The sequence below is a fragment of the Trichoderma evansii genome (assembly GCF_050947405.1).
Source record: "Trichoderma evansii strain SZMC 28006 chromosome Unknown GGI43scaffold_18, whole genome shotgun sequence".
Lineage (NCBI taxonomy): Eukaryota > Fungi > Ascomycota > Sordariomycetes > Hypocreales > Hypocreaceae > Trichoderma > Trichoderma evansii.
Window position 1 is genome coordinate 513,765 of NW_028145188.1, and position 24,532 is coordinate 538,296.

Sequence of the window (24,532 nt, forward strand, 5' to 3'; positions counted from 1 at the left end):
TCTATTCCTTCATCACTCCTCATCCATACTCCAACCCACCACTTTCAATACCATGTCTCTTCCAGAAACTTACAAGGCTTGGGTGGTGGAGCAGGCCGGTGAACCCATGGTTCTCAAAGATCTTCCTCTCAGGCTTCCTGGTCATGGCCAAGTTCTTGTTAAGGTCTTGGCATGCGGCGTGTGCCATTCTGACACTGGCGCGGCTAAAGGCGAATATGGATCGATTCAAGGGCGAGTTCTTGGTCATGAAACTATTGGTGATATTGTTGCGGTAGGAGAAGGAGTTACTAAGTTTAAGGGAGGCGAACGTGTGGGTGGGCCTTGGCACGGAGGTAAGACGATCTGCTGTTGGGTATAGCTTCGACACTTTCAGACAGACTAATGTTTACGGTCCCAATTCTAGGTCACGATGGGTCTTGCCGCTCTTGTCAGCGCGGTCAGTTTCAATACTGTGAGCATGAGGCCATCAGTGGCCTCTCTCAGGACGGAGGCTATGCCCAGTACGTTCTATTGCGTGCCGAGGCAGTTGTTCGTGTGCCTTCGGATCTCGACCCGGCCGATGCAGCGCCGCTTTTATGCGCTGGAGTGACTGTCTTCAACGGCATCCGAAAGATGAATATAGAGCAGGGTAGCATCGTCGCCATTCAAGGCGTTGGGGGTCTGGGCCACTTGGCTGTCCAATATGCCAGCAAGATGGGTTACAAGACAGTTGTCTTAAGCTCTGGTGCATCCAAAAGGGCCTTTGCCTTTGAGCTCGGCGCTCATGGTTTCATTGACACGGCCATTGAGAACCCCGTGGATAAGCTCAAGTCAATGGGTGGTGCTGGCCTCATCGTGGCCACGGCACCCAACCCTAAGGCTATCAGCCCCCTTACGGGTGCTCTTCAGCCTGGCGGTAAGCTGCTGGTTCTCGCGGCTGTGGGCGACATTGTGGTCAACACGATTGACCTCATTATGGCGGGTGCCTCAGTTCATGGATGGGCAAGCGGTCATGCTCTTGATTCTGAAGAAGCCATTGAATTTGCAAAGACCCACGGCGTAAAGGCCATGGTTGAGAAATTCTCCATGGCCAGAGCACCAGAGGCTATGGAACACATGCTGTCTGGTAAAGTTCGCTTCAGAAGTGTTCTTGTTATGGAGTAAACCCATCGATGAAAGATCTAGTACTGGTTCACTTATATGAGAAGCATCGATATTTTTGTTTGATATAAAAAAACATAATTGCTATGTTCATAAACATAGGGAAACATAGTAATAAATAATATGTACAACTAATCAAGATCCTTATACTATCTAACGAGTACGGATATCGCCGTATGCGATGACTTGCAATCTATTAAATTTTAATTACCCAAAGCTCATATTGCAAATGACTGTAAGAAGCCTCTAAAAGATACATACGGCATAGCCGACCATGACACTACAAGGGCTATAATAAACCTATATGTATGCTCGGAAAAGAGTTAATGGTACTACTCGTTATGAGGCCATTCTTTTAATGTAAGCTATCAATGGCGAATAACAGATCGCTAGTTTTGACGAGAACAAGAGTATGTATGTGTGGATAAAAGCAAAATACAGTATGGAGATCTGCAAGGTAGACTAGGTTTAAAATGTGTAACATCGGAAAATATGTGGGTTAGCCGATGTGACTAGTGGTTGTGTTGCTAATGCATTATAGCTAGGAAAAGGAGTCACCCAAGAAAATTATTTTGCCACCAATTTTGTTGCAAGAGGTGTAATGCATGTCTAAGGAATCTGTCATAGCATTTGTTGTCAACAAGAGGCAGGACTCTATAGTATTGATACGTTCTATAATAGTACTCAATCAGCATGAATAAGTATACTCTGCAATTGATTTGCTAAATACGGCCATGAAAAAATATTCTAATCCAAGTTAAGATTTTCTCTTTTTAACAAGTCTTCTAGGGATGTAAGTTGACCCTTAGCCTGCTTCGCACCCCACGCAACGTCGTCCTTCATTGTCATTCCGTAGTATCCGTAGTCTCTAATTAATCGGTACATGTCGAGCAAGTCATCTCCAAGCTCTTCAGGTAAAACTTTTCTAAAAGTCTCATCTGAGACGTGCTGAAATCGGACATCTTTACCGGAAACCTCTGAGAAAATCCTCGCGATCTCAGTCCAGGTGTATAAGTTTTCTCCTGCAGCTATGGCTCTTCCCTCATACTTTTCTGGCTGCGAAAGTATTACTCCAACCCATTTTCCAGTATCGGTGACATCGATGAGTGGAATAAGAGTATTCTCATTGCAGCAGTTCGAAAAGACGTATAGTTTTTCCTCAGCTGATGATGGACGCGGTGACATTCTGAAATCAATCAGGTTTTGCATAAAATAAGCAGGAGTAAAGAATGAAGATTTGATGGGCAAGCCTCGAATGTATTGCTCAATTTCTGCCTTGACGTCAAAATGCTTGACGTCCAACTCTCCTTTAGATATCTCCCGAGCATACGGCAAAGAACTCCAAATAACGAAGTTTGCTTTGGCCCGCAGTAGCTCTGAGCAGAGCACTTTTGCTTGCGCTGTTTCAATGGTGACGGTATTGCCATTTTTCTTGAGTATTTGTGAGGGCAAAAACGGTATGTGCGTTGACAAGAGCGTACTTCAATGTCGAGGGGTCGTTCAAGTCGGCCTGCACAATCTCTGCTCCTTTATCGCGAAGAGTCTGGGCTTTGGGACTTGAAGGTGAGCGGGTGATGCCTCGGACAGAATATCTCATTGAGAGATCTGGGTCGCCCAGAACGAAATTGGCAACCGATCCCCCCTGATTACCCGTGACACCAAACACAACTAAGAGTCGCTTGTCCATTGTTAGAGTTTGGGTTCAAGATAAATTATCGAATGAAATAGTATCGGAAGTGCTACTTATCATCAAGCCTGGCTGACGGGCTGTTCAATGCCTTTTTCTATCTACTGGTATTGAGCCCACAACCCACACTTCGCCGAACTATAGTCTAATAATCGCTTGTTAAACCCACAGTTGGCCGATTCAATATTCAGAATTATTCCGAAGTTTGGATGATTGCTTTATAATGCTATTTACTCGTAATTTTACAGCGAATCTTTTTCTAGATACGCTTGTCATCTTAACGTGCTGCTTGTTCAGCAACTCCAGGAGGACGATTAATTGGTTATACACAACAGTGTTACTGCGCCTCACCTACAACCATAATTACTTGAACACTTTATAACATGGAAGTTAGCCAGCAGTAAAGCGAGACTACGAAACCATTTAGTGTAAGTATTCATTTACCTGTACGCTCATTTTTTTTATTTTTTTTATTTATTTATTTATTTTTTTTTTTTTGAAGAATGTGGTGTATGGAGTGCTTGGTTGAGAGTTTAGTAATACGATGGCGTATTAGCCTTGTTTATGAAGTAAAAGACCATGCGACTGCAGACAGTGCAAATTCTGGCGGTCCATTAAGTAATCCTCTACATGTATTCATGGTTCAATATCTTTCTAGTTTTGGTTCTGAAGGTGGAACCGCATGAGAGTCTGGTGTTGCCTGCCACAACGCACTGATGCCCGAGCTCAGCACTACTGGGGTGCGCATAATAGCATAGCCACCGCCCTCCCTGTTTGCGAAGCTTTTTGTTTCCATGGACATGAATTCTCTGCCTAAACTTGTAGCTTTATTCACAGCGACACGAGGTCCAAACAGGCACGCTACCTAGGCAGCAGCAGCACCAAATCCATCATGATCACATGACTACGCGTTGAGCTGCTGTATACATGTATTTAGTTCGATGAGCAAGACGTTGCTTCAGCTCGCGTTCATGTACGTGCCCAGGCAAATCTAAGATGGCGTCTCTTTTAGCCCTTCCACAGGAATTGACTCTCCAGGTCCTCCAGCTCCTGGAATTCGGTGACAAAATCAGCCTCAGTGTTACTTGCAAACACTATCGAGCTCAATTGGCGCCATATATCTTCAAGACCATCCGTTTCACTAATGATGAGAGAGTTGCGCAGTCCGCACTGGAGGCCATCGAGGCTCACGGCCAGTACACAACTCGCATCGATTTTAAAGCTCACTGCGAGCCCAATGACGAGATAACGGTACCTTCTTTCACCCTAGCTGCAGCCAAGATCCTTCAAGGTCATCTCACTCCGAATTTGAGTACCGTCAGTCTCAAGTTTGACTTCGACTTTGACAACGGCGATGAATGGAATGAGGAAGAGGATGGCTTTGATGGGACATCAATATACGTATTCCATGGCGTGGAAACCGAAGAACAGGTCCGAGATAGAGAAGAGAGATGGCAGTGGCGGGCTCTTATGAACGAGACCTGGCGGGCGCTGGCGGCCAATATCCATGTGAGGGAGCTTGTCCTAGATGAGTTCATTCCCAAGTGGACGTCTACTTTCCGTACAGAAGAGTTTCGTCAATTTCTCTCACGGCTTGAATCTGCAACCTTCAACATTCTCGGCATGGATAATGGTGCAGGGTGGAGGACCAGTACAGAGGAGGGTTATACTGAGTTCCTCTCTGATCTAGATACTCCTTTTTTCCACCATATGACGGGACTGAAACACCTAACTATCTATACGTCGGACCACCTCGGCCTTGAAGGGATGAACCACACCACGCTTGCGCTTAAGCCCGAGGATCTTCCACTATTGGAATCGCTAAAGCTTAAGAGGTGTTTTGTTGGACCGGAGCTGGTCTCTTTCATATGCGGCCACACACAAATTTTGAGGTCTCTTGATATCAAGGAATGTGCTAGTGGGGGTAACAATGGCTCGGCAGACAATGGCATATCTTGGGCTGAGTTTTTTGATAGCGTGTACGAGGTGAAACCCGCGCTTACCGAGTTGATTGCTGGAGATGGTCATTATGTCTGGTATGAAGAAGATCTCCCGCCCGACTATGAATTCAGGGACGACGAACGTGAAAACATCCAATACATTCGCCGGAAGCTCAAGGCCGACCCAAAACTGCGGTTATTTAGATATTCATATGTAGACGATAAGTATGGCTGGCTCTCCTTCGATGAGGAGAAAGGTGAAGAGGAGTTTAAAAGTGGCAACGATCAGAAGGCATATGATCGACTCATTGACCTTGTAAATGAGAATGCTGCAAAGGCAAAGCAATGATTTTGGGTGTACGAATAATTCCTTACAACTTATCGAAATTTGGTATAGAAAACGCTCTTGCATATTGAGCGGCAATTCGGATAGCAGTTCATCTAAATTTGGAATATTTTGACGAAACCCAGATTATTGGTAATGATGATAACATGACTGACCCGATGCTGGGCCCCGTAATAATCCAGCGTACTCATAAAATAGACTTCATCATTTTAGCTTTATGGATCTCTACGAAAAACCCAGCACTGCTCTTTATCTTAAGAGACGATTACTATTATACCTTACTTCCAATAGTCTCATATTCAATTCCTCACAGCAAAATTTCTAATTAAAGCGGGTACATGATCTGTCACGGCACGGTGGCCAAACGATGGCCGACCTTATACTCTGTATTACAATACCAGTTGCATCGGTGAGGTAAGGTACGTCTTAGTAGTCAGCTTATAGAAAGATGCTGAATATAAGGTATCTTGGCGATGACTCCAGCACATACGACCATAGGTAGTGGAGAATTCGGGGTCCCGTCTGCTCCCCCATAGACAAGCCACTAACCGGCAGATTAGTAGTCAGGTGGGTGACCACTGGCGAACACCGGCTGTTGTATGTTTTTTTTTGTATTTTTTTGCGTATCTTTTTATTGTTTGGCTGTACCTAGGCATCGTGAGATTTTGTAAGTGGCGTGTATCGAAGGAATGGCGGGGTTGGTGATTTGCTTAGGTAGTAGAACACAAGTCCACGTGTAAGCTTATATTTAGCCTGGATACTCTTGTAGCGATTGGCTATGTAAACCTTTCGGAAGAGTAATAATACACTGATCTTACATTCTTATTTGCCGAGTGGTATTGATAAATCCCTGGTAGGTTACGATGCACGGACTTATGATAGATTTCTGTTTTGCTGCAGCACAGATATTACGCAATTAGTTGGTTGGCCCGTGGCTTATTCTGGCATATACCTCCAGTCCTTGGTCCGTACCTCTGGTAGGTTGGGCTGTAACAGTTAGTAATAGACAATCTTACTGAGGATGAGGCCTGTAATTGGTCTCTGGCCCTGTAATAATCCGTATGCGCCTAGTAAGCCCATTGTCGAGGCCCTAATTTTGTAGGGGTATATCTCTGCAGCATTTCCCCCGGAGAATGTTGTCAGAGATATGCCTAATCTATTGAAATCACGAGTCTTATAGCTGTTGAATGTCGTATTTATATCTCCATACCGGGTTCGACATAATTCGCGTAATTCGCTAAACCGAAGTAAGCAGCCGTTTTTCGCTCATCATTTTACTTAAGCTAAACAACATAATACGGGCACTTTAGATGCTTAGTTAGAAGCAGCGCCCGCTGAAATGAGGGGTTCAAGAATATGCAAATATAAATATACGGATCATAGCAATATATATCCATATCTTAAATGTCGGCTGAATCGTATACACTCTATTAGCAGCCCATATAACAGTCAAACATCATTTGAGACACCATGAGCGACGCTGCAGATGATGTCGTCTCTCTATTCCGCATCCACGTGGCGGCTCTCGCTAAGCAAGACTGGGCCACAATCACGGCTAGGCTTCATCCAGAGCTTACTCGAAATCATCGACCTCAAACTGCTGAGCAGTATGCTAATCAAGCAAAGGAAGGGTTCAAGGCTATTCCTGATCTACAAGTCACCCTGGACCAGGTATTTGCCGATAAAAACAACAGCTTCGTCTTTGGCCGCCTAATCGCGCGTGGCACACTCAAGGAAGAGTTCATGGGAATCAAGCCCTCTGGACGCCCATTCGAATTTTCAGAACTCACCTTTTAGAGTATAAGGATGGTAAAGTTCTGAGAATCCTCACGGCTACGGATAAAGAATCGATAAAGAATCAGGTCGAAAAACTTCCTCGGACGCCGTTGGATACAGGATACGGCTATGAGCTGCCTGAGAAGTTGACCGGATTGAAAGAGAGATTTATCAATTTTATCGAAGGTATTTCTAAAGGAAATATTAAGGAATCTGTCCTCGAATATAGTGCCTCTGAAGTGCTGTTTAATGGCGAGCAGAAGGTCAAGGCAGAGGAGATAATCCAGCAGAACCTTGCCGTGCAAGACACTCTCACAGAGCTGAAAGTGGAATTTGACGGGCTGGTTGTTGATGAAGAACATCAGCGAGTTGGTTCTGCTTATTTCGTTACTGGACAAGTCACCAAGCCATACAAAAGCCTTTTGCCAGGTCAGATCGTTCAACGATACAATTACGTTATTCATTTCATTAATGGAGACGGGAAACTCGGAGCCGTAATATCAGTATTAGAGAGCGAAAAGGTTATTGAAGAAGGTAGCACGGTAATAAGTTGATGTATTAGGATAGAGTTAGCTAAATTCAGTTTTGCGAGTAGTTTACAATCTAAATTGAACCACATCTATTAATCTTTGAATGCAGTAGTCTTCTATGCTAAGCCGGATCCTTAGTCCAACGCTTTGAATGCTCACAAAGGCCATTAGAGTTCCTTTCATCTTTAAGATGCAAAAGGGTTCCAATGCGCACCCTTAAATTGCAACAGCTGCAATACCATTGCAATGAGTGCTGGTGAGTGGCATCAAGATATTCAATACCGCCGCTACATGCTAAATTATTCTTGGTGAGAATAAAATAGAAAAATTATTCCGCATCAGGCAATATGACTTATACCTTCTCATAATCGTCTCGTTTCGTTCTCATACCCTCAAACAAAGTTCAAAATAACATCGTTTCAGCCGTGAGCGACTCTGCGATAGCGCGATAGGCCAAAACTTTCCTCTTCCTGTACGTTTGGCTATACCAAGTATGAAACCAACTATTTTATAGCTATTCCTTCCATAGCCACACAACTCAAGACGTCGCAAATCCATTAGGCGGCTAAAATTGTTTGTAGCGAATATCGACTTGGTCAAAGAGTATTAACACCGTCACGAAGGATTCAGGCCACCACTACAAAAACAAGGGCGAAACCTCAGTATTGCTGTGCGCCATTACCGGCGGCTGCTGAAACATTGCTGCATAAATGTTGGCGCCTTTTTAAACACCAATCCCGAAAACATGGCAGATGGATACATGTGAACCTTCAAGTAGCCGCATCGGGACTTCTGGGAAGTTATAAACTCTGACAAGCTGACGTACAATAATTAAAGAGGGCTTGTCCGCGTTATCTTCTACAACTGTTTATCTCAGCAGTAACGCCGTACAAAACGCATTTAGTCGAAAGCCGCATCAAGCATGTCTGGGCTCGAAATCGTGGCTCTCGTGCCTAGCATCATATCCGCGTGGTGTGCTGTCGCTGTGGAGTATAGATCATGGCGCAAACGTAGGGCGCAGCGAGCGAACGAACACAAGAATACTATTTTACAAAACCATCTAACAAGTATCGCTCCGATGTTAAACAGCCAGTTCCAGGAGCATTTTAGGCGAGGAGGTAGCGCATTTAAACGGGGAGATGGTAAGTTACTCACCTAGAAACAAATATCCACCAAGAGGGCAGAGAGAGAATGAAGGGTAAGGTTGAAAGAGCGAGCTACAAGGAAAATATTCTCTCGCATCGTTGTATCAAGTTCTAATTCGCTGATATTTTGCAGAGATAGGAATATCCGCTTTGAAAGATCAATTAATACATGCCCAGAAGATAGAAATTGACCTCTTGAAGAGCCAACGAGACAACCCTGGCGATGTAATTCATCCCAATCACGATTCTATTTTTGGAGAATCCAGCGCCGGCCGTGATGAGACTATGACGATTCTTTCTCAGCAGTACCAACGCCTATCGCAAGCGCAATCTATTCAAAGACTACTATCTCAAGGTCAAGCAGCTAGGTTACAGACAAATAGCTCCGGGGCTATGGTATTGTACGACGGAACATCTAGCTCCCCTGGAAACCCACCAATTCTCATGGACAGAAAGCGCCTCCAGGTAGATGCTTATGGAGTTGCGAGCTTCAAGAGCCGCACGACTTCCGGTGGACCTTGCCAATCCGGCCGCTATAAGATAATATGCAACTTTGAAATGACCGAAGTACATGTTCGAGGCATTTCAATGGATGGTTCTGTTACACAGGCTACCTTCAACGGTGTCATGTACGATGTAGCCCTTTTCCTTCTTCTATTGCCCCGCCGCTCTTGTGATTACCGCTTGCTGACCCGTTTCGACTTTATAGGCCATACCCGAATTCTCGCATATTTTCGTACGTTCCTGGCACTGCAAATACACCTGTTCTTAAGGGATTTCAAGGCTGTTTTACGGTTTATGCAAACGCAGATAATGTTGTCGCATTTGAGCTGTGGTGGATGGGGTGATCCCTCCTGTTATGTTTTATATATTCCGTTTCTTGTGGCTGGCACGTTTACAAGGGAGCATTAAGGGTAAGTAGAAGAGTCGATCAATAATAAATAGGAAGATATTTTTATAATATCTTGAATTTTTGACTTGATTTTTCATCTTAGCCGCCACCATAGTGGCTTCGCCGTATGGTGGAGAAAATTCTCTTTGGGTATATTCTCAATTTACTATACTCACGCAATTACCCTTAATCAATGTTTTTTTTGGATCGTACTTCCTACCTATGAGCTGCTGTGTAGCGCGAGTAAGTGGTTGAGGTTATAAATGACTCTTAATTTCCAGGTCAAGCACATACGATCATAGGTAGTGGAGAATTCGGGGTCCCGTCAAGTTCTACAACACGGTTCATTGTCTTCTATTCCCGGCTCCCCTGACTTCAAAAATCAGGATTGCACAGCCGCGACTTCTGAAGCCCTTGAACTTGGGAATTGCGTTAAAATAAAATTAAAATGCCCGTTAGAGTAATCTCTACTTCCTAGTTCAGTGACTGTCTGGTGTTCACGATGCTCTTATTCCGCCTGAGCAACTTCTATCGTCGCATTTAAATCCTCAAAAGATCATTCCTTGTGTTCTGCCGTCCCTTAGAACTGCAGACCGTCGTTGTGCCAAGCACCGTTTGACGACTCACAATTGAGTCGGCGATAAGGATTCTGTTTTAGAGCCGCGTATTTCGGAGTTAGAATTGGGCTTACGGCCGTGCAATATCCTTATTACACAATCACTGCAGGTACCATCTCATCGCCGAAGCCACTATTCAGTTTCGGAGATTCAGCACGAGGAGAATGCCCCGCCAGTGCATCGACATCGGATATGAGCTGGCGGTCTTAGGAGTCTGTCTTATCGAATCGAGTTAAATAGGCCACACGATTGATTTATAAGCTAGATTCTAAACGTTTGCTTTGTCAAGATGCCCGGTCGACTGAGATATGGCAGAGGTCCAGCTTACACGGACAAAATACAAATTTCTGCTCTTTCACTGCTATATTTGCTGCAATTCTCCGGGCAGCAAGCCAATAGCGCACGTAAAGAACACAGACTTTTCCACATCTATCCGAACGTAACACAGACTCACTGCTCGACATAGTCAGCAATGGCCCAGCAAATCAAGAACGTGGTGTTAATGGGAGTAGGTTGCCGCTTTTCATGCAAGCAGGCTGGAAGCTGAGGCTAACGCGTATCAGGCTGGAGGAACCCTCGGAACCCACGTGCTGAAGGCTCTTCTTGAGGCAAAATTCAACGTGTCTGTGTTGACTCGACAATCAAGCAAAGCTGCGTTTCCGTCAACAGTTCGCGTATTTCAAACGGACTATTCCGAGTCTTCACTCGTAGAGATCCTCACTGGACATGACGCCGTTGTGAGCACTGTTGGCGGTGGCGGACTGAAACAGCAGCAGCAAGTCATTGATGCCGCCGTTCGTGCGGGAGTGAAGCGATTCATCCCGTCAGAATATGGTATCGATGTTTGTCACCCGAAGGCCATCGAGATTGTACCCTTTTTCGCCGGGAAAAAGCAGATCAACGACTACTTGAGGAGTAAGCAAGGCGAAGGTCTTGAATGGACCAGCATCGGGACCGGCCCGTTTCTGGACTGGGTAAGCAATCGCGAGAATTTTAAATTCCATCTCGGGCGTTTAGTGCTGTGCTAAATTTAAGTCAACAGGGCCTTAAATCCGGGCTGCTTGGCTTTGATTTGAAGAGCCACTCAGCAACATTTGTGGATCAAGGCACACAACCGTTTAGTACGACAACGATGCGAACTATCGGTAAGGCTATAGCCTCCGTTCTCGTTCACTCCGCAGAGACTGTGAACAAGAACATCTGGGTTCAACAGTTTAGAACAAACCAGAAGGAGTTGTTGGAGATTTTAGAAGGGCAGACAGATTCAAAATGGAACGCCACTCTGGTGCCAGCAGATGAAATGATCGCTACAGGGAGGCACAAGCTATCGAACGGCCAGGGTGGTGTGTTCCAGCTTCTACAAGCTGCAATGTTCAAGGGGGGATGTGGCTCTGACTTTGAGACGGAGTACGAAGTACACAACGGACTTCTGGGCTTGCCAACGGACGATCTGAAGAAGACTGTAGCAGACATTCTGGTCTCTTAGGTAAGCTGTCTAAGTACATGTAGAGAGCTCTAGTTCTAATTGCAAATCTTTGAAAGCTGTGGTTAAACATCCACCCTAAAAATACCTTCAAGTACCTTGCCTACATATGTTAGATTGTCTGAAACGCGGAAAGGGGCCGTCCACCACGCCTACTTACGAAGACAGAGAAGAAGAAAGATGTTGGATTATGACGCTCTGAGGGAAAATTAGGCACAAATTTCTCCAGGATTTTTGCAGCCAAATAGCTACGAGAATCAGCACCTAGGTCGTAATAAATGACAAGGCAGTCAACGCAAGAAGTGCTTACTACCTTGCTATTCCTCACAACCTCAGTTGTTTTATACATAAGAATGCTTCAACTTATTTGACTTCGATAAACTATATTCAGGTTCCGATCTATCCAATGCGACACGAAACTGCGCGTCTTAGCATCAAGTTATGGAAACAAACAGTGGCCAGACAGCGGTGTGAGAGACGATCTATTATCGGCACTTGCAGGGCCTATGAAATTCTAAGAATAACTACTACTACTATTGATCGCATCCTCTCCTACGGGTCCATGGTAAGATCCCACGTGCACGGTGAATAATCGTTTGTGGTTAGCTTGGTCATATCTGCGTCCGAAATCTCAAAGTCGAACACGTCCTTGTTCGCATCAATACGACTGGGAGTGACACTCTTCGGTAGCGGAACGAAGCCCTGGTGACCAGCGGTGTTAGCAAGCTCTTTCTTACTTCCTTATTATGGAAGAAGCCATGCACTCACGTTCTGCAGACTCCAACGAATAAGGATCTGCGCTTCGGTGCGGTTGTACTTCTTGGACAGCTCCTTCAGGACGGGTTCGTCCATACGCGTCGCCTGAACCAAGGGACAGTACGCTTGCAACACCACGTTATGCTGGCGACACCACGCGACGATATCAGGTCGTGTCAACCACGGGTGGAGCTCGTACTGCGCGACTTCAATCTGGCCGGCAGACCCAAGGCCATTCTGGGCCTCCTGCTCTTTGATGTATGTTTGCAGCTCATCTAGATGGTGTACGCCATAATTGCTGACCCCGATGGAGCGAACCTTGCCTGCTTTCTGTGCATCAACAAGTGCTCTCCAAGCGTTGATTCGGTTTTCTTTCCCTCCATGTGGAGAATGAGTGAGATATCTATGAAGCAGAATTTAGAAAACAAAAGTCAAACACGTGGACTCAAATCAGTCTGGACTCACAAGTCGATGTAGTTCAGACCCGAGGCTTTCAGGCTAGCGTCAATCTCTTTCATGGCATCGTCGTAGTTTTTCAATTTCCACATGGGCAGTTTTGTAGTGAAAAACACATCTTCGCGCTTCAGACCAGACTTGCGAATAGCTTCGCCGACGCCCGATTCGTTTGCGTATCCTCGAGCGCTGTCGACCTAACAACGCCTTCAGCACGGAAACTTCTCCCAATATACCTAGGTAAGCAAGAAGGGACACTCACATGACTATATCCGGCTTTGAACGCATGCAACGTCACTTGTGCGGTCTCTTCAGGAGGCCTAGCGTTTGCTTAGTGAAGGTTCGTTCAACGACGCACATTGACGCAAGGCGGGAAAATCCTACGTCTGATAGACCTATTGTGAATCAAAAGTCAGCTCGAGTCAAAAGGGCCTGGAAGGAGGACACGGTCATACTCCATAGCCTAGCACGGGCATCGAAAAGCCAGAGGCCAGCTTGTATGTCGACTGCAGTGTTAATTTCACCATTTTAAGAAGTATATCTGATTGATGCCCTAAAACAGTTGTGAATTGTTTCGATGATCAATCAATTTTTTCAATATTGTGTCAGAGAGCAACTCAACCATTTTATCTCTACTTCCAAGGACACTCAACGGGGCCTATCACCACTCGTCTTGAGGTAATCACGCGGTTGACTTTCGGTCCTTGAACATCGGCTTTCGTCGCCTGTAGGTGTTAGGACGTCGTCTTTCGGCTTTCGGCAGAACGAGCTTACCGGAGTTAAGGACTGGATGCTAGTATAGAGTATTTCCGGTTGCATCCACATGAGCGGCTTCCACATATAGCATCGGATATTATAGTTGTCAGGTACTATTTTATTCATTAATTCCCCATAGACAAGCCACTAACCAGCAGATTAGTAGTTGAGTAGGTGACCGTCAGCGAACACAGGCTGTTGTATGTTTTTTCTTTTGCCTTTTCTACTATTATTTCTTTCTTCTCTTCTTTTTTTTTTGCTTATCTAATGTTGCGTTTGAGATGCTATGTATGGCGCTATTTTGTAAGGTTGGCTGGATATATAGACTGTGCCAACCTCGAAATAGTGATTATGGGACTCCCTTCTATTGCTTGAACCTGTGAAATATTGGATCACTATTCTCATACTCAAGCCCGTTCAAGAACAAAGGTAATAAAAACGGCTAAGCAGATTAATTGAACCTGTATAAGCATAAGAGAAAATAGAGTAGGTTTATATTTAAGAAGGTCCATCTCATGCTCAATATTTGTGACAATTTGTTCCGACCAATTATGCTTTCTGGCACTTCTGTATATATCCTACACCAACCCTAGCTTCATGTCATTTGTCCTCTCAAGAATGCTATATGAAACTACTTTTCTTCTGAAGAGAAGCTGTTTAGGCTCGGGTATGTGACTAATAACCAGAATAACAAAATAACAGATCGTAATCGTTGGTAATGGCCACGGTGTTGGTAAAAAGTCAGAGAGAGCACCTTGGTTAAATGTGAGCAAACTTATCAACGTAAGCCCAATGCCCATGCCGACGGTGACCGTTGCTCGAAGCATGTTGAAAGCCGACCACCCGCGTTGCTTACATACAAGATGTAGAGCGGTCATCAAGATCAATACCAGGCCGGCTGTAATGAAGGTATATATGAACTTGTAGGACAGATCAGCTGAGGAAACCCGCAAAGAAGACGTTGAACTTACAACAGTTCCAAACTTATACGCAGTGGCCAAATAAGCGGCTTCCGTGGCAGACTGTACATCGATAAAGTCGGGCTTTTTTGCCGGTGCAGCGAGACTGAGCGACGAAAATATACCTTTAATGACAGTTTGCGCAGGATCTCTCGTGCCATTGAGCCAGCGAACCATTTTTGGGTCATCGTCTGGCAGTTGGCTACTCAGCTACAATTTGACAACCCAACTCCTCTCAGCATATCGCTTTATTGACTTCGTCTCAGGATCCTACCATAGGTCTAGGTGAATATTCAGCCATCATTTGAAAATTTGCACCGTAGTTGAACTACCCAATCAAGGACGTAACTGGGCCACCTGTATGCTATTTACGTCAGTGGCCCCCTCGTCGGTTGTAGAACAAAGCCTGTAAGATCTCTAGCCCGGACAATCACTATTACCCGATTTGGGCAACAACGCGATGGATTCTGATATAAAAGTGGATCGTAGGAAGTCGATTAAATCTGTGCCCAATATCCGTGTCGGGTCAGTGCCTACTTACGGGGGAAAATGTGCTTCGTATGAGACCCAAGGCAAGCTCAGCCTCCTCTCATTGAGAATAGCTCTACGCCTTTATCTGTAGGGTATTGTGATATTAAACTATGATGATGTATACTCTCTCATGCGTGAGCTGGGACGTCAGCAAACTAAAATAGTGCATCTACAAGAAATAGAAATGACCTAAATCCTGTTTTCTTGATTTGGACATCATTGCGGCATCCTCGTTATGGAGGAGCTGGCTAGGTACTCGAAAAATTGATATAAAGACAGCACACGGTATATCCCATGATATTTCAGTATTCTTTAGTTCTCAATACTTTTATTATCAAGTCTCATCGCCATAACTGGATTTTTTTCTTCTTCCGCCCTCTATTAGTGGTATCATGCGTTTGTTCACTGCAGTGCCCTGGCTTTCAGCCTTGATTGCTATCCAGGCTATTGTGATTAATGGCCAAGGCTCTACACCCAGCTGCACACCCAAAACTCAATTCTTCACGCAGCTAGTTGACCATAATTCGACTGCAAGTGGAAAATTTCAACAACAGTATCAGATAATCAACCTCCACTTCAAGCCTGGAGGTCCCATCTTCTACTATCAGCAAGCCGAGACTGCAGACTTTGTCTGTCTGGTATACAGAAGAGCAAATCCTTAGCTGAGCGTATATTATTCTAACTTTTAATAGGAGAGAACCATTTATCCAGAATGGGCTCAGGATGTTGGGGGTATGGTGATTAGCCTCGAGCACCGTTTCTTTGGCCTTAGCAATGCGTCAAACGCCACAGATCCCATCGAAAAATACAAGTCCTTGACTCTTGAAAATGTCATGCTAGATGCCGTGACCTTTGTCAATCATATAAAGCATACCATCCCTGGAGCCAAAGATAGCAAGGTTATTGTTTCGGGAGGCTCATATGGTGGCTTTTTGACCACGGTAATTAAGATGAATTATCCTCAAGTGTTCTTTGGAGCCGTGCCGTACGCTCCACCACTTCGATCAATTGGAGCAAACTATCAGAACCCGAGGCGATATGATTGGTTTAATTGGGTATGTTGCTATCAGAAGCATTTTTGTGAGATTTATTTCGTTAAGTGAGTGCAAACTTTAGGTTAACCAGGTCTACTGGGACCTGTCTGCAGCGGCGGCTAGCAAAATGAGGGATGCTTTCACTTTGCTTGCAAAACGTTTCGAAAACTGTACGTCAAGCAACCTTTATCAATGCTGTCGATTGTCGATATTGGACATCAACTAATATCTTGCAGTGAGCGAGGTAGAAGATATTGCCAAAGATCTCAACCTGTGCACTGTCCCAAAGACGGCAGCAGATCTTCAGTTGGTGATGGGAGTTATTGCTACCAACGCCCAACTGATCCCCTTGCTCAGTTACAGCAGCCCAGACGCAAACCCTTACGGTGCTACTCCTGAAAAATTGGTCAACATATCGCTGAGCGCAAAGAACCCAATCGACATTGTTAACGCAACTCTGACCTTACGGAACCCGCCTAATCTAGTTCCTTGCATCTCCTGGGATTCAGATAAATCTTCGGAAGCAAGTCTTCAAAAAACTCCTTTCAACTATCTTCTATGCAAATATTTCCCTTTGAGCAGTAATGAGATTCTCAAAGGAAACATCTATCCCCCAACGTCTATTCAAACGGAATCAGATCCAATGACCTGCGAGACACTATATAAGATTGTTCCCCCAACCCAAGCAGAAGTTGAGGCGAAGTGGCACATTTCACGAGCAGACCTAATCCAAGCGCCCCGTATTATATTTGCATATGCGGAGAACGATCCTACTACTGGCGTTGGTATCGATCCATTTCCTCCTTCTCCTAACCGAAACGCATCCAGATGGATGATTACTAGCTTGGCAGCGCATGGCGAGGAGTCTATTGCGTCTTTCTCGGGCGATAAACCCAGTGTTGTCCATGTAAGCTCAGCAGAACATGAACCGAAGTTATACGGCTAACAGATTTATCTAGGCAAGACGAGTACAGCTGGAGATGATCAAGGAGTGGCTTGGACTTTACTGAGAGTGGCACAGGTAGCGCCATCAGTTACAATATGACAGGGTTTAAGAGAACAATTACATTCGTTATCGTTGCTTCGATGAAGGATTTCTATTCTTGCCATGCAGTCTATCCTCTCACTTCTTTCTTTACTTATAATTCTGATTCTGTTCTTTTTTTTCTTTGGGGGAGAAGGGGGAAGAGGTGCTGCTTCTATTTATGCATCATATTGCTGGGACTTTCAAGATGGCCTCAAGAGACACATTTAAACATCACGTAGATTAACTAGCAGAAGAAAAATTAAGAAATGGATAGATGCCTCAAACTCTATTTGATACCCTTCATTATCATCGTTGATAAGTGATCCAAGTACTCCTCAGTGTATGTTACATAAAGGCCTCCCAGCAATAAGTTAATCTTGTCTATAATCCAATTATTGCCTTTCTGATCACTCACAACGTATGCGATGATTAATGGTACTTGCAGGAACTGCGCTCCAAGTGGACTTGATAGGCTTGCATATTCATAGCACATGCAGATTCGCCGCGCAGTTTCGGCAATGGCCAGCCGCAATCTAGGATTAGCTAGAAGATTAACCAGACAAAGGTCTACAATTAGCAAAGCCATCCACCGCCATGTATGAAATATAGCGCTCTCGTGAGAGTAGAAATGGAAACTGAGCGGGAACTCTCCATCTAATGTCGAAGATTGGCGCTCTTCGAATCCAAGATTATCTTCGACGTCTCTAGACACTGAACCCAGAGGCGAAGCGGCTCGCAGCGTCTGTTGCAGCTTTCTCCCATAATCTATAATCTCGCCCTTACCTATTTCAGATACTCCAGCTTTCCAATCCACAACATATTTTACGAGTGTAGGAATACTGCAAATACTCTCAAAAAGGCAGTCAACACTTGAAAATTCGATGCTTCCGCACTTCTCAGGGCAGATATCTTGCCATCCGCCCGTAAGTAAGAAGCAATGTTCCCCTCGAAGCAACGCCTCAAGTACCTAATAAGGTATATAAGCTCCAATGTTGAAAAGAGCATAATAAAGATATCATAATACTCACAATTCGGCCTCTTTGAGTGCGAAAAAGATTATACTCAAAATTTGTGCATACACGCCCTGGACCGCGGATGGATATCACTTTCGACGCACCACCAGCATGCGCTATGTATTGTTGAGGACGCCTTTCTGGGGCTATCATCTATACAAGATTAGAAAATAATTAAATGTAGAGAACTTGGCTGCCTCACCTCGTAGTGAGCCATCAGCATTGTAGCACAAACTGTTTCAGCAGAAGTACCCAAGACAGGATCTGCAATCACTTTCTGCAGGGTTTGGAGGGCCCTCATATACTCAGGGCTGGGCTGAGTGCCAATTTGACAATATTGATTTGATTCAAATAATTGAGTGTGAGACTACAAGAGACACTCTACTGCGATATCAAGGGCCGGGTTGTGACCAAGGCGGCACGGTATCTCGGCTATGTATCTGCCAAGATGATGTAGTTGGTAGCCATCTGGACGAATTTTGAATGAAGCGGCCAGCTTCAAGGCGATCTTCTCCCCTCGTGATAAGCTGGGAGCTTTGGGCACGGGAGGGCTGGAATCCCTTGATATTGAGGAAGGCGTTGCTGATCGATAGCGAAGCAGCTGGAATTTATGAATCATTCCATCGTCATCGCAACTTCATAAAGCAGGCTCAGCTTGGCATTCAAACCTTCTGCGCCTGTTCTCTGAAGCGCAGATCGTTCTCGAGTCTCAGGTGCTGCGAATCGAGTATTTGTATTGACAAAGTGGAATTGAGGCGGAAACACGCATTCACGACCTGCTCGCAGACAGCGTTCACAGATTGGGCGGACTTCATCGCACTGCGACAAAATACCACGTTAGTGACACTATGACGAAGCGCAAATAACCTGGAATTATTCTTCACCTTGATCTTGTCCCGTCGACAAGCCCCGCATCCAGCGCTTCTTCTTGAGCCACGATGCATTGCTTGGTCGGAGTTGTGGTTGTCGAGCTCTAACTGAGGCAATGAAACGCAATATCTCGAATCTTCTCCACCGAATCAAATGTAATCAAGAAATGTTCGCTATCGAGATTTATAGCCATTTTAAGTGATGACACTTGGAGACTTGCAAGGCTGCATCATCGCTGAAGTAATTATGCTATAATTCTCTGTGTCGCTAGCTCCCTTGGATGTATGTTGCATTGCAGGGTCTACAAAAAGCAGCATAGCGTGATGATCTTTCGAACCGTTTTAGGCAAACAACGCGGTCGAGCCACTCGCAATCCTTACGCCGTAGGATTTGGGGGTAGGCAGCGCTGCCTTACACCATGTAAGAAGCCGTGGTTTGAAATAGTATGTCATTGAATGCTGAGGTTTAGCTCAGGTCCCATCGCTGCATGATTAAGTACAATACAATGCACATAAGACTTATGGATGTCAGCTTCAGCTGCAATCATACAAAAAAAAAAAAAAGGCTGTTCCTGAGCTACTATGGCTAAGACCGGCAATACAAGCACCGATTTTGTTCTCGTATCACAGCTTAGCTTTTTTGATATCGTACATCACTGGAGGGTGTATAAAGCTGAATTATTGTGGCCGCCTTTGAAGCGTGACATCTCTGGTTGCCAAATATGGATGCGCACGAATGTTGCACCCGACAATAGTATAGTAGGCATGGAGCTATAATGAAGCTGTCTTAGTGAAGGTATTAAATAGTGTAGCTTTATCTATATATCCTGATACAATCGGTAGAGTCTAAAATTGGATTCTTGCATATATTCTTGTTTGGTGAGATGAAGATATGCCACTCTGCATATGCTTGCCCAAGTGAAAGCAGCCTCTAGCTGAAGCGAGAATGGCGACAAATAGACGAGGGTATAGCATACCTTGTTGATCGACCATAGACGCGACGAGAAGTGCATTTTTAGATCCCGTTATAGAGTTTCTCACCGGTAAAGACAATGGTAGCCCTCATGCTTTAGTGTCCATATGGCAGCATGGGATCTTGACTGAAATTACAGCCCCTTAGATAACTATCCCCCAGCGTAATTTCTCTTCTGGACCAAAAGCTAAAGAGATGAGTCTCTGTAGCTGCCAGAATGCTCTAAACTCAACAACCAAATATTTAATTCAACCCAGGTGGTTTGAGCTTATCTAAATATAGCTATAAGGTTCAGCCAGGTTGGCTATTAGTCTTTTCCAAGGCAGGATCGCCCGGATCTCCTGGATCGCTTAAAAAAAAAAATTAAGGTTTAAGATACAGATCGTACACCGAGATAGAGTTTCACGCCGATGACTTAAACGCAACAATGGGGAATCCAACAGAAGGAACCCAACAAAACGAAGCCACCTTTGAGTTACAGGCATATAAGCCCTCGATGGTCCTTTTGAAGAAGGATTTGAAATCCTTCTTCATAGAACAACTCTCGAGCACGCAGAGATAACTTAAGCATTAAATAACGCGCACGTCGTTAAATAGGAAAGCCACTATTCCTATAAGAAAAACACATAATACAGTAAGCAACCTCGCAATAGAGAATAACTCTACAGCTAACTTTGCTCTGCCTAGTTACATATATAGTTGATCATAATAGGCAAGGTAATCTTAAAGAGACGGCAGCAGTTGCCAGACTTGAAGTCTTGTAAGAAGAAGCTAAAGCCCAAGGCCAAGGCCAAGCCAAAATCGACGGTATTAGAAAATCCAAAGACATGTGTAACAAGCGGAGGGGGAAGAGGAGTAATAAAAAAGGCCCTCGTCTGCCCAAAGCAGGCGAAAAGCTCCTTAATTAATCTGCCAGCTGGAAGATCTGACTTTCTCTTTTTTGCTTCAACGAGTTAGTGGAGAGGAAGAATTCAATCAGCTGCGCAGTCTGTAAACCATAAGGCATGAATAAGGAATAGGGGATAAAAGGGAAAGCGCTAAAAAAAGAGTACCAATAAGCCACAGTAATAGTAATAGTAATAGTAATAGGTAGTTTATCTCTCTTGACGAAGTTGTCTTCATTTATCGTGCTGTGTTGCGCTTCCAGTGCCAGGTCAAGCCTAAAGAACTGGGAGATCCAACCTAACAAGGTATGCTTGAGACTTTGATCAATAACAGGAATTCTAGTCGCGATCCGACACGCCACTGGGCCTGCGGTTCCTTGGATGAATAAGGAGATTATCTTAGACCGGTTTTGAAACCGTGTCGAAGCCCGTAAACTTTATTTTTGGCTGTATTGAGGTAATAATTGTATGGCTTGGCACCTTTAGGTTTCCAGAGCACCTAATTCAGCGTGTCTTCCACTACAAATCTCACATTCCCCCCTGCATTTGCCTGAAGATAAGGTTCCTGGTTGGCTGCAGACGAGACTTATATCTGTGCATCAGAAACACCAGAAAAGTTAGTTCTATGAAATATAAAGCCCGCCTGCTTTCCACCAAGACGTCCACCAATTTGCTAAAGGAAGATGCAGGTTATTTGCTAAACCCTGCCTCATCGTGTGTAAGATACGTTTATTCGGAACCATACAAGCGCTACTGCTATAGCACCTGACAATGGAGAACTTAGAAACACCGCCACTCACGACAAAATCCGAAAGCAAGGTGCGGATTTTGTTGGAGTCGGTTACTTACCTTGTGCCTGGTAGCGATTGTGATGAAAAACTTAGCTTTATAAAAAATATTGTCTGTTAACACCACTGGAAACGGGACTTCGACTGGAACCAAGAGCACATGTACCCATACGGCGATTTCTTCGGCCTCAAAAACAGAAATTGCTTTTTTCTGATTGATCACCACGGCCATGATCGCACAGTTCAAGAGGAAAAAGTATCAGTCATATGGTATAAGTGGACGGGAGAGTCCCTGTAAGTCGGATCTTTTGAATCATCTGATCTCACCCTTAGCCCAAGCTGATAAAGCTCTCAGTGTTCATATAAACGATACTTTTCCTCTCTGGATACAAGAAGAGTTCAAGAAATAGCCATTCGCATGGGGAGGGAGGAAGTTCTATCGGTTGCCCAAAGGACCAGATGGAAAATATGAACCAAAAGTCCAACGCGAAATTATCAGGTCCTGGCTCAACCTTGGTATACCCATCTCCGCGGAGCGGATCGAATTCCTAAGAGAAAATCCAGAACATGCACTGTGGCTCAAGGCTCATTTACACCGTGAATTGTGGGCTCAAATTGAGCCGTTGTGTGAACTCCCGGAAGAAGAAGAGTAAAGAATGATGTAGGTGTTATTATTTTGAACAGGGTTGGATGATATATGATGACTATCGTAATCGAGAAAAAATTGACCAGTCTAGAAGCACTCGAAGATAAAAAAAAAAGGGGGCTTCAGAGAGCAGTATATATGAGCAATAACTACGCGAATATCCTGGAAATTTTCATGCAGCATCACCCGGAATACGTAGCCTTGTTTGGGGAACTATAAAGATCTTGTTCATCGTAAGCAGTTATGCGCTTCTCAGCCAACTTCTCGACGCTAGCATAACAAAGAGTATCCTCCAACACGAGCAAACGGCCAAATTGCTAGCAAAATCCATATCTCATATCGCAACATAGCTACCCAGGATTGATCTTGTCGCCACATTATACCCGACCGAGAGAAATCGACTAGTAGTGGAGCAATACTCGGAATTCACGAGAACAGAGTCACAGCTACAAACGTGCGATGACTGCGCCGAGTTTATCTTTCAGAGCGGTGCCATGTGTAATGGTCCTCTACACCGACCTAGATGCTGCTCAGCCCACTGCCAACTATGTTTGGCAACGGGAAGAAAATCTTTGAAATATTTCTTTTTTCCGCGGCTAGCGTAATCCGCAGCAAAACTACATGTATGAGATCGCCGTAATAATAAAATCTTTTCATTGAGCTTCTCAATTGTAGAACTCCATGTTTATAGAGAGCGCTAGAGCGCGATTCTGTCACATACGACCATAGGTAGTGGAGAATTCGGGGTCCCGTCTGCTCCCCCATAGACAAGCCACTAACCGGCAGATTAGTAGTTGAGTGGGTGACCATCAGCGAACACCGGCTGTTGTATGTTTTTATTTTTGTTTTATATCTTTTTGTTGTTTGACTCTTGGCGCATCGTGATTTTTATTTGTGGTGTTGTATGTTGCAACGAGAGGTGGGGTTGAGGCTTTGCATGCTGTATACACGGCCACAGTGACCTCCTGTATGCTGCCCCTCAATACCACACCTATACGTACCTATACTCCTATAATGTAGCGTATCCAGTGCAAGAGGCTTATAAAACCCTAGGTTGCTTCCTAGTTGATTAATATTATTCTATGTTGCTTTGCTTAGCAAGTATATCTATCTATAGGTCTACCCATGGCAAATTTGTAGAAAAGTAAAGGCACTCAATAGCCACTACTTCGTCCCCCTCTTTACTTGGGATATTAGCTACAGAAGCATTGTAAGAAACCACCACTGAGCCACCGCCGCAATCTGGGTCGCTGTAAACCGTTAGTCGAAAATGGCGAGAATTGCATACAGAATCCGATCTACCTGTGCAGAAAACATTTTATGGGGTGATTTTCTATGGTTGGGATCCAGAGAGAACCGCTTTAAAGAACCGAGTTAGTAAAAGTGAAATTGTTTAGAGCTTGGTACTTACATGGAGACGTAAGGGTCGATGGGGGTGCATTCATCACTGATAAGGTATCGGCCACCCTTGTAGTTGCTATGGGTAAATAGAAAGCTCTACTATTTCGACGAACTGGATTAGTGAGATGTCGTGGCAGCGGGATAGAACTGAGCCGACTCACAAAAGCTTCTGGGACTGCAGCCGTGGCCAAGGCAGCGAAGGTGAAGGAGATCAAAGCGGATGACTTCATGTTTGGAATTGGTTGGTGGCAGATGATCTTGTTGCAAAAGCAGTTGGATCTGTGTTGAGTAGATGAAGAAATCAGTGATTCGAAACAGACGGAGCGCTTATTTATACATTGTTCTAATGCTGTATTACGATAATCCGAATGCAAGGACAGATTACTCAGACATGTTTTATATAAGCCATCAGATCCAAGTCAAAAGACAAATAAAGGGGCTGGATTAAGATACACCGCGAACTTATTAAATAATCGACACTCACTCCACTACTTGGGCCCTCAAGTAGCAACGGGCCGATCCTAGTTGACGGCCTGACGTGAAGAGAGATATGCCTGAGTAAGAATGTCTTAGATTCGCTCTGTGGGATTTACCGCAGATTACTTCTTACGCAAACATTGCACTAGCCAATGTGCAATGACCAGGGGATCTCTACGCCGAGTGGCGCTGCCAAAGGTTTGTTATTGGGTTGTTTGTCTCAGATGTTCAGACTGGGCGAGTCATGGGTTGATCCGGTTGGTCGAGATACTGGCCCTAGTATAATGACGATCTTAAAATAAGCATCCCTTGCATAATTAGGCCGTGCTCTATTGGAGTTGGTGGGTCGCTTATGAATGACGTGGTGAGTAGTACAGTGACAGTACCTATACTCTTTAGAGCACAGAGA

At 44.6% G+C, this 24,532-nt stretch overlaps 11 protein-coding genes across 11 annotated transcripts, besides 1 other annotated feature; 7 read left to right on the forward strand and 4 right to left on the reverse strand.

Annotated features, from left to right (window-relative positions):
- Nucleotides 1-52: 52 nt before the first annotated feature.
- On the forward strand, nucleotides 53-1,252 carry GGI43DRAFT_429190 (alcohol dehydrogenase; the record flags this gene model as incomplete). The annotated part of the gene is made up of 3 exons (XM_083209068.1): nucleotides 53-332; nucleotides 404-1,139; nucleotides 1,243-1,252. The coding sequence occupies 3 exons, from the start codon at nucleotides 53-55 to the stop codon at nucleotides 1,250-1,252; spliced, it is 1,026 nt and encodes a 341-aa protein (XP_083058137.1).
- Nucleotides 1,253-1,769: 517 nt separating this feature from the next.
- GGI43DRAFT_429193 (NmrA/HSCARG family protein) lies at nucleotides 1,770-2,827 on the reverse strand (the record flags this gene model as incomplete). Its single annotated transcript, XM_083209069.1, has 2 exons — nucleotides 1,770-2,571; nucleotides 2,612-2,827. The coding sequence occupies 2 exons, from the start codon at nucleotides 2,825-2,827 to the stop codon at nucleotides 1,888-1,890; spliced, it is 900 nt and encodes a 299-aa protein (XP_083058138.1). The 3' UTR covers nucleotides 1,770-1,887.
- Nucleotides 2,828-3,271: 444 nt separating this feature from the next.
- Nucleotides 3,272-5,296, forward strand: GGI43DRAFT_411834 (uncharacterized protein). Its single transcript, XM_083206762.1, has one exon. It carries the CDS (start codon nucleotides 3,824-3,826, stop codon nucleotides 5,114-5,116), a length of 1,293 nt encoding a protein of 430 aa, XP_083058139.1. The 5' UTR covers nucleotides 3,272-3,823; the 3' UTR covers nucleotides 5,117-5,296.
- Nucleotides 5,297-6,583: 1,287 nt separating this feature from the next.
- On the forward strand, nucleotides 6,584-7,557 carry GGI43DRAFT_424535 (uncharacterized protein; the record flags this gene model as incomplete). Its single annotated transcript, XM_083208388.1, has 3 exons — nucleotides 6,584-6,852; nucleotides 6,897-7,423; nucleotides 7,529-7,557. 3 exons carry the CDS (start codon nucleotides 6,584-6,586, stop codon nucleotides 7,555-7,557), a joined length of 825 nt encoding a protein of 274 aa, XP_083058140.1.
- Nucleotides 7,558-8,113: 556 nt separating this feature from the next.
- GGI43DRAFT_411836 (uncharacterized protein) lies at nucleotides 8,114-9,546 on the forward strand. Its single transcript, XM_083206763.1, has 3 exons — nucleotides 8,114-8,561; nucleotides 8,698-9,193; nucleotides 9,274-9,546. Exons 1-3 carry the CDS (start codon nucleotides 8,342-8,344, stop codon nucleotides 9,410-9,412), a joined length of 855 nt encoding a protein of 284 aa, XP_083058141.1. The 5' UTR covers nucleotides 8,114-8,341; the 3' UTR covers nucleotides 9,413-9,546.
- An 855-nt stretch (nucleotides 9,547-10,401) lies between these two features.
- On the forward strand, nucleotides 10,402-11,559 carry GGI43DRAFT_429196 (aromatic alcohol reductase; the record flags this gene model as incomplete). Its single annotated transcript, XM_083209070.1, has 3 exons — nucleotides 10,402-10,581; nucleotides 10,637-11,094; nucleotides 11,196-11,559. Exons 1-3 carry the CDS (start codon nucleotides 10,546-10,548, stop codon nucleotides 11,557-11,559), a joined length of 858 nt encoding a protein of 285 aa, XP_083058142.1. The 5' UTR covers nucleotides 10,402-10,545.
- A 531-nt stretch (nucleotides 11,560-12,090) lies between these two features.
- GGI43DRAFT_411837 (aldo/keto reductase) lies at nucleotides 12,091-13,490 on the reverse strand. Its single transcript, XM_083206764.1, has 6 exons — nucleotides 13,221-13,490; nucleotides 13,150-13,160; nucleotides 13,028-13,085; nucleotides 12,778-12,962; nucleotides 12,325-12,715; nucleotides 12,091-12,258 (listed from the first exon to the last, which is right to left on the reverse strand). The coding sequence occupies exons 1-6, from the start codon at nucleotides 13,290-13,292 to the stop codon at nucleotides 12,109-12,111; spliced, it is 867 nt and encodes a 288-aa protein (XP_083058143.1). The 5' UTR covers nucleotides 13,293-13,490; the 3' UTR covers nucleotides 12,091-12,108.
- A 1,913-nt stretch (nucleotides 13,491-15,403) lies between these two features.
- GGI43DRAFT_386220 (serine carboxypeptidase S28 domain-containing protein) lies at nucleotides 15,404-17,055 on the forward strand (the record flags this gene model as incomplete). Its single annotated transcript, XM_083203757.1, has 5 exons — nucleotides 15,404-15,649; nucleotides 15,704-16,066; nucleotides 16,128-16,215; nucleotides 16,282-16,952; nucleotides 17,005-17,055. The coding sequence occupies 5 exons, from the start codon at nucleotides 15,404-15,406 to the stop codon at nucleotides 17,053-17,055; spliced, it is 1,419 nt and encodes a 472-aa protein (XP_083058144.1).
- Nucleotides 17,056-17,358: 303 nt separating this feature from the next.
- On the reverse strand, nucleotides 17,359-19,029 carry GGI43DRAFT_429200 (Zn(II)2Cys6 transcription factor domain-containing protein; the record flags this gene model as incomplete). Its single annotated transcript, XM_083209071.1, has 6 exons — nucleotides 17,359-18,039; nucleotides 18,101-18,238; nucleotides 18,288-18,396; nucleotides 18,454-18,686; nucleotides 18,722-18,904; nucleotides 18,970-19,029. 6 exons carry the CDS (start codon nucleotides 19,027-19,029, stop codon nucleotides 17,359-17,361), a joined length of 1,404 nt encoding a protein of 467 aa, XP_083058145.1.
- A 2,478-nt stretch (nucleotides 19,030-21,507) lies between these two features.
- Nucleotides 21,508-22,252, forward strand: GGI43DRAFT_429201 (uncharacterized protein; the record flags this gene model as incomplete). The annotated part of the gene is made up of 4 exons (XM_083209072.1): nucleotides 21,508-21,711; nucleotides 21,757-21,893; nucleotides 21,955-21,996; nucleotides 22,030-22,252. The coding sequence occupies exons 1-4, from the start codon at nucleotides 21,583-21,585 to the stop codon at nucleotides 22,250-22,252; spliced, it is 531 nt and encodes a 176-aa protein (XP_083058146.1). The 5' UTR covers nucleotides 21,508-21,582.
- Nucleotides 22,253-22,764: 512 nt separating this feature from the next.
- Nucleotides 22,765-23,010: a sequence feature (Protein overlapping with rRNA (GGI43DRAFT_411839, KAL6895094.1) was converted to a misc_feature.).
- Nucleotides 23,011-23,090: 80 nt separating this feature from the next.
- Nucleotides 23,091-24,162, reverse strand: GGI43DRAFT_127922 (uncharacterized protein). Its single transcript, XM_083199128.1, has 5 exons — nucleotides 24,131-24,162; nucleotides 23,808-23,925; nucleotides 23,657-23,742; nucleotides 23,548-23,604; nucleotides 23,091-23,495 (listed from the first exon to the last, which is right to left on the reverse strand). The coding sequence occupies exons 2-5, from the start codon at nucleotides 23,874-23,876 to the stop codon at nucleotides 23,357-23,359; spliced, it is 351 nt and encodes a 116-aa protein (XP_083058147.1). The 5' UTR covers nucleotides 23,877-23,925; nucleotides 24,131-24,162; the 3' UTR covers nucleotides 23,091-23,356.
- Between the last annotated feature and the right edge of the window lie 370 nt (nucleotides 24,163-24,532).